This window comes from Ambystoma mexicanum, chromosome 12, assembly GCF_040938575.1.
Source record: "Ambystoma mexicanum isolate Mex_15411 chromosome 12, UKY_AmexF1_1, whole genome shotgun sequence".
NCBI classification, from domain to species: Eukaryota; Metazoa; Chordata; class Amphibia; order Caudata; family Ambystomatidae; genus Ambystoma; species Ambystoma mexicanum.
In genome coordinates this window covers 2,513,996-2,527,026 of record NC_090936.1, presented here as the reverse complement: position 1 = coordinate 2,527,026, position 13,031 = coordinate 2,513,996, and the positions used below count along the sequence as shown (strand labels likewise).

Genomic DNA, 13,031 nt, shown 5'->3' with positions numbered 1-13,031 from the left:
GAGATATGTCCAGCAGGCATGACAGTCACATCCTGAGGCAGTCTAAGTCTGGCCAAATGACTCTGGTTCCCATCTGAGATAATTCAGTGGCTAGACCAACGAGATCCAATGAGTTACCAGAGCCTCTGATGTACTTCGGCCTATGATAAAGGAACTTTGCCAAAGGACCAGTAATGCAGCAAAAGTCTATTTGGGACAGACAAGTTACGCACTGCCGATGACTACGGACACCCAACATCTCCAAGCATGTGTTCCCGCAAAACTTTGTAAGAGGAAAAGCTTCATGTTTAGAGGATCTGGTCAGTCAAAGAACATTAAGATTTACCAGGGTGCGACTAGAAACAATTTCCTGACTTCAACGGGTCTCTGACATTCACGAAATCCCCCCTTTTGCCCATGCGATCCCCTGTAAGTAAGTCACACTGGCTCCAAATACATCATAGAATTATATTATACTTTAACCCGCAAAACAATTTTCAGTAATACATCTAATTACCTTAAATCTACATTTCCCCTACTACCCAATCTGGACACAGTGATCTTCTGCAAACATGCTTGGATCTCCAAAGTTTAACCTTAAATCTGCATATAAAAAAAACTCTCCTTGGTCCAAAGAGCTCTGACTTGAAAAACTCCCTCCTAACCCGTAAACCAATATTACTATATTTAAAAAAAAAATTAAAAAAAAAATGTAAAAATGAACAAAAAAAATGTTTTAAAAAAAGACTTGTGACAACATTTTACAATCCCACTTCTTCTCGTAACCTCCAACGCCACTTCAGGCTGGCATAAGAAATCACCTTCGAGAGTGCTAGAGCAGTAGAAAGGTCGTGAGAAGATTAGGGAGGAACTAATAAGTTTAGTAGCTTGAAAAGTGAGGAAAGGACAAACTTCACAAATAATATAGATATGGAAACGACAGGAACGAAAAGCGAAATATGGTGAGCAAAAGAAAGATTAGAATCAAAGTAGAGGTCAAGATTGTGAGCTGTGGGAGAAACAGAGAGACTAGAGGGAGGAAAGTATATGGATAGAAGGAGGAGGATGAGTGTTAGCAGGGAAGAATAGAACCTCAGTTTTCCCTTCATTTAGAGTGAGAAAGTGAGAGACCATCCAGGATTTGATAGCAGGTAGACAGGCTGTAAGGGTGTGGTGGATGTCAGGAGTGAAGGACTAAAAGGATAGAAAAGTTTGTGTATCGTCGGGGTAGAAGTGATGAGAGAGACCAAAAGAAGAGATTACGGCAGCAAGTTGAGAAGTGTACAATGAGTAGAGAAAAGGACCCAAGACTGATACTTGGGGAACTCCGTGCTCGAGGGGGAAAGGCGAGGAGGTCTTGCCAGCCCAGTAAACAGAAAAAGTTCTATTAGACAGATAAGAGGAGAAACAGGAAAGAACAGAACCCCAAAGACCAAAGTAAGAGAGATTCCAAAAGCAAAGTATGATCCACAGTGCCAAAAGCAGCAGATAAGTCGAGAAGAATAATCTTTAAGTGGGATATATAAAGATGTTATATCCCATTTGCCCATATTTCTCAACTTAATATGGGATCATACATATTCTAATGACAATAAGCCATTGTAGGTTTTGGTATATAGGAAAGGTTATTGGCTTTCAAAAAGGAGGATACCATGTCTCATCCCACGGGATCCCTTCACCTCCTAGCCAGTCTCCTCCCAGGTGATCCTCCCACGGTACACCACCTCCAAGGGCAGGATCAGGAAGAGTCTGCTTTTCCTTGGCGAACTGGGAGGAGACTTTAGGCAAGGGTACACTGAGGGAGCCACATGAGCCTTCCTCAGGAATGGTCTCCCTGCCCCCCTCAGGCTTGAGCCGGATCGCCTTAAGTTCCAGAAGCTCCTCAAGACCCTCTCCTCTCCCTTTACTCTCCCCCTCCCCTGCTAGCACCTTCTTCCATTTCACTGACTGGTAGCCTGGTTCCCTCGGAGTACTACAGGACTCTGCCCCCGTCCAGTCCCCCCCGCTTCCCAGCAATCCATGGATTTGACTGCTGGTTTCTCCTTAGCACTTGCACCTTTCCTCTTCCCCCTTTCCCTTCCCACCTAAGCACTTGTTTAGCGCAGACTGGCACACCCCTCGCACTTGTTCAGCACTTGCATGTTCTGAATGTCACATGGCCTAGTAGGATTGTTATTGTATCTTTCTCTCTTGTTGCCCACGCTTTGTCTTGTGGCGTCTTGAACCACCAGTTGTTGTATAGATGCCTTACAAATACCAAATAAATGCGATTCATCACACTCCCCCTCCCACCCCCCCCTGGTTCTCTCTCCGCTCCTTTCCTTTTCAAGAGAATGCCTCTTCTCTTGACTTTCCAAAATATTCTCAAAACCACCAGGGGCTACAACTCTCCTCCCCTGGTTGTCTTTACGCTTCTTGTACTGATCCTTTCCCATATCTAGGGAAATATATTCCTCAACCTTATATATTGTCAGGTACACATGTTATGATATGGCATTCATAACACGCCAATACACAAGTGTTTCAAGCGCGCTAGTAAGAGAGTAAGAGTGTTGTAGACAGGTGGGGTGATTATAGGAGGTGGTGTATGTGAATACCGCATTGTCTCCAAATAGTCGTCACTGGTCCCATCGGGGCCCTCCTGCATGGCTGACCAAGTCGTCCAGGAACAGAAGCCGCCATAGTACCGTCCTTGGCTCCAAGATCAAAAGCAGTGCCAGAGAGATCAATACAGCCGGTGATTGGTGAGACTGATGCAAGACCGGTCTGTGTTGAAGTCAAGGTTGCAAGCGGCACCATTGAATAAAGAGCGCAAGAACGGATATTGAAACATGTGTGATGAAAGTGTTATGCCTGCGCTATGGGCGCATACATTTACGAACAATATGGACCTTATTTCCCATTTGCGAGGCTTTCGTGCTTTTCGATTTTTCCCAACAAACTACACATACCACAATGCACTTGGCTATAACCATCTTTTCCTGGCCATTCCTATTCGCCATCTTCGGAACTACAATCCCCAGAAGCCCTAGGGATCTTCTCTGCTTCCACCAGCTCAGGAACAGAGAGGGAGGTGGCCGATTGTCTACAGGTGTGCTTAGCCAGGTGCAACCAATTAGCCTTCCTCTGTGCTGGGCTGGGCGGTATAAAAGCTGCTGCTTGCAAGAGCTCAGTCTCTTGCATTAGGAGTCTTTCCGGCACCTTGTTGCTTTGAGCTACGGATCTTGTATGTGGTTCCTCCTTACTCCGGCTTTGGATCCAGTACCCTGCCGGGCTCTCTACATTGCAGCTGATCACGCTCTGCTGCCTTCAAGCCTCCCGCCCTTGCCCTGCCGGGCTCTCTACATTGCAGCCGATCACGCTCTGCTGCCTTCCAGCCTCCGTTCTTGCCCTGCCGGGCTCTCTACATTGCAGCCGATCACGCTCTGCTGCCTTCCAGCCTCTGCTCTTGCCCTGCCGGGCTCTCTACATTGCAGCCGATCACGCTCTGCTGCCTTCCAGCCTCCGCCCTTGCCTTGCCGGGCGCTCTACATTGCAGCTGATCTCGTTCTGCTGCTTTCCAGACTCAGCCCTTGTCCTCTGGCCTCCCTGCTCTGCAGCCTGCCTCACTCCGGCTGCCTACAGCCCTTGTCCTCTGGGCTTCCTACCTTGCAGCTGATCACGCTCCGCTGCTTACTACCTACCTTTATCCGCTGGGTTCTCGGCCTAGCAGCCCTCTACAGTCCTTAGCAACCTTTTACGGTCAGCGGCCCTGCCCCTCAGGGCTCACACCTTGCTGCCCGGCCGTTCTGGGTTCCTTGCCGTGCAGCCTGCTTTACTTCACTGCCCTAAGCCCTTTCCCTCTAGGCTCTCTACCTTACTGCCCTGCTCCTGTGGGCTTGCTCATCCTGCTTTACTCCGCTGTCCTAAGCCCTTTCCCTCTGGGCTCTCTACCTTACTGCCCTGCTCCTGTGGGCTTGCTCATTGCTTTCCTGCTCCTCTGAGCACTCAACCTTGTTCCTTACTGTTCTCTGCTATCCAATCCTGTTACACGACTTTCCCTTCATTTCCTTCTGCTAGTTTGCTATCAACTTCCTTTCCTGGACTTGTCTGTAAGTATCTTCTCTTGTACTGTTCCTAGACCCTTTTGTACAGAGCTTGTCTGTTGGTTTCCTTCAGGCAACCTCTGCCCCTTCCCTTGTCTCGTTTCTACGTTACAGACACCCATAGCTGTTGTTCCAAGTCATGAGCAAACAGCGTGGGCCTCTGTTATAGCAAACTGTGCAGAAGGCTAGAGTTTTTCCTAAGGTCCGTGGAACACTCTTTCCCTATATCTGCATACACCCCTAGAGGGAATCCATTCTGTTGTACCTTATTCCTTGCTACACTTGACTACTCTTTGTTCTCATTACTTTCAGCTGTGTGTGTACTATTCTGTCCACCTTACTTCGGCACAACCACCCGAAACCCTTCCTGGGTGTCCTGTGCCTCTCCTTTCAGGGTGTCACCTCGTGACAGAAAGACATGAGGAAAGCTTAATTGCTGATCAATGTTTGAACATTAAAGGAGAATGATACAATACCAGTGACCGAGTGGTCCGGCACCACAAAGGTGCTCAATCGAAGGTTTCTGTAAGGTATCCAGCCAAGAAGTGGCAGAAAAGAAAGTAGAGGATTGGCAACAATATTGTGTGAAGTGAATGAAAGTGGTCCTGCGATGGTTTAGGCAAAACCCATCGTACATTCGAAAGTCTTCGATTTTTCATATTGAGAGGAAAACATAGAAAGTGAGATTACATGGTCCGAAGGAGACCAATTGTGACCATTGTGATGAAGGGATCTGAGCCCGCAAGACGGGGATCTATGGTGAACACTGGAGCGAGAACTTGTGCGTGTAAAAATCCTGGTGCTTGTTTGTTACAACAGGCCCTCTGCAGTAAGAGACTGTTATTGGGAAAGAGGCTTTGGCAGAAGGCCCCAATGTCTGTGATTTGAACTGTATCCTCGTGGCAGAGAAGCCAGAGTTTGTGCAAAGCTTGCAGGTGCTGCCTTGCCCTGTGCTGAAAACGTGGGGAAGGGAAGCCAACTGCTCAACTACCCTGACATATTATTTCTTGAACACTTTTCTTTGGTTCATACATTATTGTCCCACACCATTTTGTATTGAGAAATATAGATTGGCAATTTTATATAGGCCCTTTTATTTTGACAGAGACTCGACTAGGACTGCGTTATTTGATGGTCGTAGCTTGCTCCCATCCTTCGATTTAGGTTAAGATAGGCGTTTAACCAACCCATTGAAGTTCAATAAACACCCTTGAACTCTGATCACTTGTGTCTGTCTTCACTGTTTGAAACCATGAATACCGGCCTCACATCCCTGGCCTCATGATAAGAGGCTCCCTTAATGGAGACAGTGACGACATCCCGAGATTCGTCACACAGTGCATAACTTGGACTGCCAACAATCAAACATACAAGAAAGGACAGACTCACTGGTTTGGACACATTTTCACTCACTGATTGCATAGCCAAAAAAATAAATTCACTGAACAAAATAATCATTTTCCTTTTGAAATCCTAACAGGATGCTCAGATTGTGCCCTGAAGTATCTACAGACCTGGGCGTGCATCTTCAGAAGATGGCTGTGCATCTGGAACTCCTCAGGCACCTCCACTGACTTGGCTCCTATAAACTTGAGAAGGTCCACAGATACACCTGTATCCCAAGTGGTGATCCTGGGCCCCGGCTCTACCATGTTGCTCCAGTGAGCCTGCAGGTTTGTGGCAGGTGGGCTGTACAGGGTCATGTTGGCCAGGTGGTCATTCATTTTGGAGAAATGGTTAGTCTTGATCTCCGATACTTCAACTTCTGCCATAAGTCGTTCGGCTATCAGACGATCTGCATAGGTATCTGGAATACTTTTACGAGACCTGTTAAATATTTAAAATCCTTATTTAGTGAAAGATGTCGCTTTATTTCACTGTATATATTCAGGTAGTTATTCCTATCCACAAGAATGCAAAGAATCTCCCTTCAGTAGGAACGGGCACTTTGTTTAAACAGTTGATCGGTTTATTTATTACAACTTCATGGTGTAATAGTTACCCATTACAAAAATTGCATTTCCGGTACTTTCCATGTGCACTTAGAGTTCAACCCTGCCCTCTTGACTTGGACAATAAAGAGGTTGAACTACAATTTGGTTGTCTTGGTCTCACAACCTACACCTAGATAGTCTTGTTCGGAGTAGGGAAGGATTCAAGAAACAGGCCAGAGGAAGCTGAAGAGATTTATATAAAGCCTATTTGTGTATGCTATGTGATCAAATCCCTTGCTTTACTCCCCTGTGAAGCCTTAGAGGGCAATGCTAGTGCACCCAAACCCGAAAACACAGGTTGAAGCTCTTTAAGGAACAAATAAACTCCAACACAGAAAAAGAACTTCCCCTTTAAGGGTAAAGATTCCTCTCTCCTCTACAATGTTAATAAGTGTTTTTACACTTATAGACAAACCTAGTACATTAAAAGGATAATAATTTCACAAGGTTTGGGCGTCACTATTCTGTGGATAGATTGTTCCCAATTGGCGACTTCCCAAATGCTGAGTGGTCAGAGGAAAAAGCACGTTTCAGAAGAATGGTTTCCCATGCCAGGTGTTAGGGAGTTTTACAAAAGTCCACCGAAGGCTGGACTTATGAAGACTCACACTTGGGACACAGGGGTCCAACTCTTAGTACAGGCCTGAACCACACACATTTTGTTGGTAACAAAGACTGAGCAGCCAGGCTTATTTTAGGAGGGTGAAAGCGATGAAAGTTGTATACACAGACCAAAGAAACACTGACACACTAACAGTTATATAAAAATAATGGTTTATTTTATATATACACTAAGCTAACAGGTAAAGGGTAAGTACTAGAACACACAATAAGTAACTTTAGAAAAAAACAATGCATTATTCATTCACAGTAAGTAAACCACTTTGTAATACTTTTAGAATGGCAGTATGCAATTCAAAGTTAAGTACAACTTTTGTAATAACTTTTCAGAATATCTGCTTCAGGTAAAATAAATTAAAGCAAACCAACATGAGGTATGCAAATACTCTACAATCATTTCTGTGAGGGGTGAGAAATGCGAGACAGGCACAAAGGTATAGTTTTCTCAATGTTTGCCATTTATTAAAATGAAAAAGGGGTGAGATAAACACCTATCTTTCCCTATCCTAACAAGGATGGCCTTTCCTGGTAAACTAAAACTAAAAGGAGGACCTACTGTCCAAAATGTTTGACCCTCACACTAATACATACAACAAAAGTATAAGGAATATTTGGCTGTCTTCCGTTCAATAAAAAAAAGGTTAAAAGTTCAAACATAAAAGTTCCTAATGCATAGGTTTTAGAAAATACTCCTTGTGACCAGGGTTGGACCCCCTTCCACTGGGTCAATTCAGGACTATCCTTGGAAAAGTTCTGATTTAACAAAGTTCTGTTCGGTTCAACACAAAATGGCTTTTCCTCCACTGAGTCCATCCACTTGGCAAAGTAAAACCTGTGTTAGCAAACACTTGTTAAAAAAAATCAAATCAATTGTTACCTTCCACAGTACCCTTCTTTGGAAGGCAAATGTCCCTCACAAAACACCAGTTCATAAACCAAGGCAATTGTTTTTCTAATGATGCAAAGTAATCATTAGTACATCACACTTATTTTTCAAAGGAAACACTTGTCAGGATAGCACAGCAACTACCTTTGTTGATGCCACAATTTGTCAAAATGAAACTAGAGTTACTAAGTTAAACGTTCTCTCCACCACACCTTTTTGCCACAATCACACTTCTTCAAAACAACTTCTTCTTTCCGGGTACACTCGCCTGCCAGGACAAACTACTTTTGATTTCTTTCCTGGTTTACTCTCCGGCCAGGTAGATAAACTGCTACAACTACAATTGACCATGTGTGTTCCAAAGTTCTCCACACCAGTAGCAATTTAACTCTATCCAAGTTCTATTAAGAGTGTCACAGTACCTTAGAATGAAGAAGAGGTCGCAGCACAATGTCCCCACGGTGCCGCAGCAGCCGACCCAATCACTGGATTCTTGGTCAGGCAGATGAAAGAAGGGACACTGGAGTGGATCTCACAGCAGCAGTCGAGTGAAGACGATTCAGACAAAGGATTCTTCCGGGTTCTATGATTTTGGCACCCTTTTCAAGACATCAGTAAAGAACGATACCGCCTTGTCGATTCATCTCGCTTTCTCGGTCCTGCGCTCTGGTGAGGGGACTTCAAGGAGTGGAATCAGGAGGATAGCTTAGGGGCAACACGCTTGCCTTGAAAGTAAGACAAAGCAGAGCAACACATGTTCGATCCCCAGGTCCGCAATTTGAAACCTCTGGGTATTAAGTGCGTTATAAATAACTAATTATAATTACAATGTTTCAGGAGGATTCAATGTTCAGAAGATGGTGCACTGCACAGTGGTCACAGGTCCCAGGTTATTGATGGTTTGCACCCGGTGAAGTTCACAGCTCGTCCTGGGATGGCTTGAAATGTAGCTCTTCTTCAGACTGATTTGACCTACCAGTCTAAGGGTGAGAGTTGTCCTTTTCGGGCTCTCCTGAAGCTTGGAAGAAGGGGTCAGAAAGCAGCAGTTATTCAGAGGGCATCTCCGGTCATCTGGAAGTGGCTGCGGACATCCCTCCTCTTCTTCCTCATCGGTTCCTCTGTTCCAGGAGTCAGCTCGTCTTCAGCCTCAGGATCCATGCCTTTTATTCAAGAACCCAGCATATCACCACCCATCCACCATTCAAACTCAAAGAACAGCTGAGTTTCGGAGTCCTCGTCTTTTTCTTGTCCTCACAGACACAAAGGATTCCCACTGAATACAAAAGTCAAACCAGGACTTACCCCACCCATCACATAGAAGGTCCAAGAAGGGGCAAGCAAACACGGAATGGCGAAAACAAGAATACAGCCACCATTTTGGATCAACGATGACCCTTCTGTGCAGTAACGTGGCAGTGAGTACAAACGTTACAGGAGCAGTGAGAAACGGGATACTATGTAGCCCCTCAGCAATCCACATACAGTGTGGTGTGCTGATCTCACAACAGGAAAAGATGAGGATAAAAATATCCTCCTACAGCAGAAAATAAAAAGGGAAGCCAAAGGGCTCCCGGCAACACTGCACAGAGAGGGCTGTGGGATACAAAAGACAGATGCTATAACATTTGGATGAAAGTTTAACTCCAAGAAAAATGTATAAAAAGAATAGTATCCCAAAAGATAGATTAAAAGAATGAGTGAGTGGGGAAAAAGGTTCCTACTCACTCAGGAGAACAGACCAGAAATCCAGCAGTCCAGAAGAAAGTGCCGGGGACTCACATGTAGAGGAGATTGTGCATAAAAATGAAAACCTAGCCAACACCGGGGATGCAATGTTTCTATTTCCCCACATATTAAAATGAAGTGCCTTGAAAGTGTACCCAATGTGTTCCTATAAGCACAGCACAGACAGGTCCAGGGAAGGGCAGGGTAGGATGACTACAAAACAAGATGGTGGCCCGACCAGTTAAAATCTTGGTCCAACATGATGAGCCGAAAGCATCGTCAGGTGCACTTAAAAACAGCCAATCCCAGCCCCCACTTCCAAGCCACAGGTGCAGACCCCGACTAAAGTCATTCCCAGGGGGGGGAGGGAACACAGTATAAAACATTCATTATCAGTTGCTGGTTGTGGTTTGTAGGTGCAGGAGGTTTGTTTTTGGAGGTGGCTGAAAACTAGGGAGTGGAGGCAGAAGTAGAGGTTTTGAGAGATGGGGGAAAGAGTGGAGAGTTTGCAGCAAGGAAGAGGTATTGAAGGCTAAGTGGCTCAAAGAGGAGGTGATGACATTCAAAGGGTGGGAGTGGACAGTAATAATCAGTGGAAGGTAAGAAGGTGAAGGAACCGGGTTCAGGATTAAGACCTAAGGAAAAGGAGGCGGCATGAACATCGAGGCCGGAAGCGACACAAAGGAGATATCAGAGAAGGAAGAGGGGCCAAGCATGCAACTCTTCTTGAAATGTTGGCTCCTTGATTCACTCCAATCACATTGGTTAAAAGAGGAGACAGAGTTGCCAAAGCGAGGCTGTCAAATGGATCAGCACCCAGGGTGGCAGTGGATAGACTGCGTTCCTGGGATAACCTGAGCAAAGGAGGCCACAAGAACAATACAGCAACACATCAATATTAATTTCCCTGCTTTTCTGTATGAGACAGAACAGCAAAGAAAAGCCTACAAAGTAGTGAAGGAACCAGACTTGTGCTACATGTTGACTGTCCCAAGCTGAAAGTCATAGTGATTCTTCACTTACCCCAGGTAAGGTCTGGGACTGGTTGGACTGGTGTTTGGGCAGGGGTGTGGGAGTGAAGACACAGGCCTCACGTGGGTTTGGGCACAGGTGTTTCCACTAATGACACAAGGGGTCTGGCCCCGCAGAATTGTGCTCAAAGCTGATGGGACATGTGCCTGGACATGCAGGATACAGAGGAAGGAGCAATTGGCACAATGAACTTTGGCTTTGGCAACACTGGCCCAGAGGCAGGGCTCCTAAGTGGATCCAATTTAACGTTTTCTACATTTTCACTGCAGGCTACCATCTTTAAAAGCTCATCGAAGATTTTACAGTAGTATTTGAGAAATAGGGTGGGGGACAGCTGCAAAAAGATTCTGTCAACATGCACCAGGTGTCAGATTTAGAACTGGACAAGATTCATTGGGGTGTCATGGTGCCAGGACAGAAATGAATTTGAAGAGTCTTTCACCTTTTTGACAAGGGTGATCTCTGGATTGTTCTAGCTGCACATTAGCCTCTTCCTTTGATAGTGCCATAGCTGGATTCAATGGTGTGGCAGGCATGGGGGGCCTAGCTGGGCAGGGGACCAACACAGGATAGGGAAACGTTTTAGAAACATATTTGGTAAAGGGTTGGCGCTAGCCGGGGATGGGCTTGCAAAAGGCTGTGAAAATGAGTTGGGCAACACTTCTGTTTTGAAGCAGTCATATTGATGCATTGGAGAGTTCTACTAGCTGTGTTCGTGTTGTTGAAAAAAAGAAAATCAGTGGTTGCTATGGTTGGGAGCCAGGTTGTGTGCAGTGGGTTCTGGATGGTGGCACAATGGGAACATGTATGAATGCACTATATCCAGCTTTGCAGTCTCTCCAAAGATGTATACATAAGTCAAAATGTGTCTGTGGGTTTGTGGCCGGACTTATGGGTTTGTGGCTTGGCAAAGTGTTGTTCCTTATACAATTCCACACCGTTTCACCAATCTGCACCAAACTATGCATAGTTACCAGTTAGGGCCCTCCAGACAATACTGGCTCCATGACACTGGGACACCCCACCCCCTTCCTCAGATTTCAGCAAAAAGTTTAAAATCTTTTTGTGACCTGCCAACAAAGCCATAAACCATGTTCACCAGGAAGGGAAATAAAGAATGTATGGGAGGCGAAAGGACCCAAGAGGTGAAGGAGGTTCCAGACGTTTTTTTGTTTTCCACATCAGGTGAAATTACTTTTCCAGAGGATTTCTACGAGATGGTGCTTGCCGACAAAGCCGTAAACTATGTTCACCGGGAAGGGAAACAAAAATGTTGTTTCTCAACTAGTCCCGGCAGGAGGAACAAAACTCACGTTTCAAGGTCCTAGGCTGCACAGTTTCCGACACATTTGCATCGCAACAAACTGCATCACGCCAGGGTGAGGCAGAACAGCAACCACAGGATCATTTACCTTTGCAAGTGCAGCGCAAAGACGCCAAATCCTTACATCCACAATACTCTACCTCCTACATTTGAGATTAAAACCTGCACTGAAGCTGAAATTGATGCCATAGTCCAGAAGCTAAAACCTACGTCATGCTTGGGGGATATATGTCCTGCAAATGTACTAAAGGAATCCCTGGATATACTCTTTACTTGGTTCACAAAAAGGGTCAACCTGTCCTTTACAGACGGGATGGTCCCGCAGCTATTGAAGGAGGCATGGATCACTCCATTGCTCAAGCAGAATATGCTGGACCCAGCATCCCCCAACAATTACAGACCAATCACCAACGTTCCGTATCTTCATCAGATACTGGACGGAGTAGCTTATTTACAGCTCCAAAAATTCAGAGAGGACAAGAAAATTCTAGGGTCTCATCAATCCGGATTTAGAACGCAACACGGAACCGAGACTGCTCTATTGGATCTCAAATCTAATATCATTGAGATCTTAGAGAAAGGGCACCCAACACCCCTGATGTTCTTGGACTACTCGGCAGCTTTTTATCTCATAGATCACAGGCGGCTGCAAAAGAGACTAGAAGAAATTGCCAATTGTTCCGAGAAGACCACCGAATGGATCATTTCCTTCTTAGGTCCCAGGACATCGAGAGTAGCTGTAGAGGATGCCCGGGCGCAACCCACCACCACCACATTTGGAGTGCACAGGGCTCATGCCAGTCCCCTACCCTTTTCAACATTTATATCAGGCCCTTCCTTGACCTCCTTGATAGCCTGGGTGTCTGATATGCTAACTACGCCGATGATACCCAGGTACTCTTGGAATTGTCAGGAACCATGCAGAAGATACTAAGGTCCTGAATAGGGTTTACAAGGCAATACAACAATGGATGGGATCAAACTCATTAGCCCTCAATAGAGAGAAAACAGAACATCTATTATCGCTACTGCGCCACAGTTGAAGAAACTAGATTCCATCTATGGCATTTTACGATCCTGGGAAACCAGATACCGGTCTCCAAATGCGCTAAAACATTCAGAGTCTGACTGTGAACTCTCAAAGAAACAACAAGTATCCCACATTCGTTCAACCTGTGGATACGTTAATAAACTTCTTTAGCAGACTAGACCCAGTATCCATTACTGAAATGTCGTACCGAAAAAAATTGTATCTTTACAAAATAATAGATGGGGTGAAGGGGGTAAAGGGATAGTTTGGGTGGTTTTAAGACTAGAAAAACCGGGGGGCTTTGGTGGGACACCCCCCCAAAAACACAAAATACCGGAAAATTAAAAAAAAATAA

General features: G+C 45.3%; 1 protein-coding gene across 1 annotated transcript in view; it reads right to left on the bottom strand.

The window, feature by feature from the left end:
- DHTKD1 (dehydrogenase E1 and transketolase domain containing 1) overlaps nt 1–13,031 on the bottom strand; it is a 141,517-nt gene that overhangs the window by 103,744 nt on the left and 24,742 nt on the right. The window contains exon 8 of the mRNA XM_069627789.1: nt 5,579–5,891. Coding sequence (XP_069483890.1) covers nt 5,579–5,891 — 313 coding nt within the window. The remainder of the gene's footprint in view (nt 1–5,578; nt 5,892–13,031) is intronic.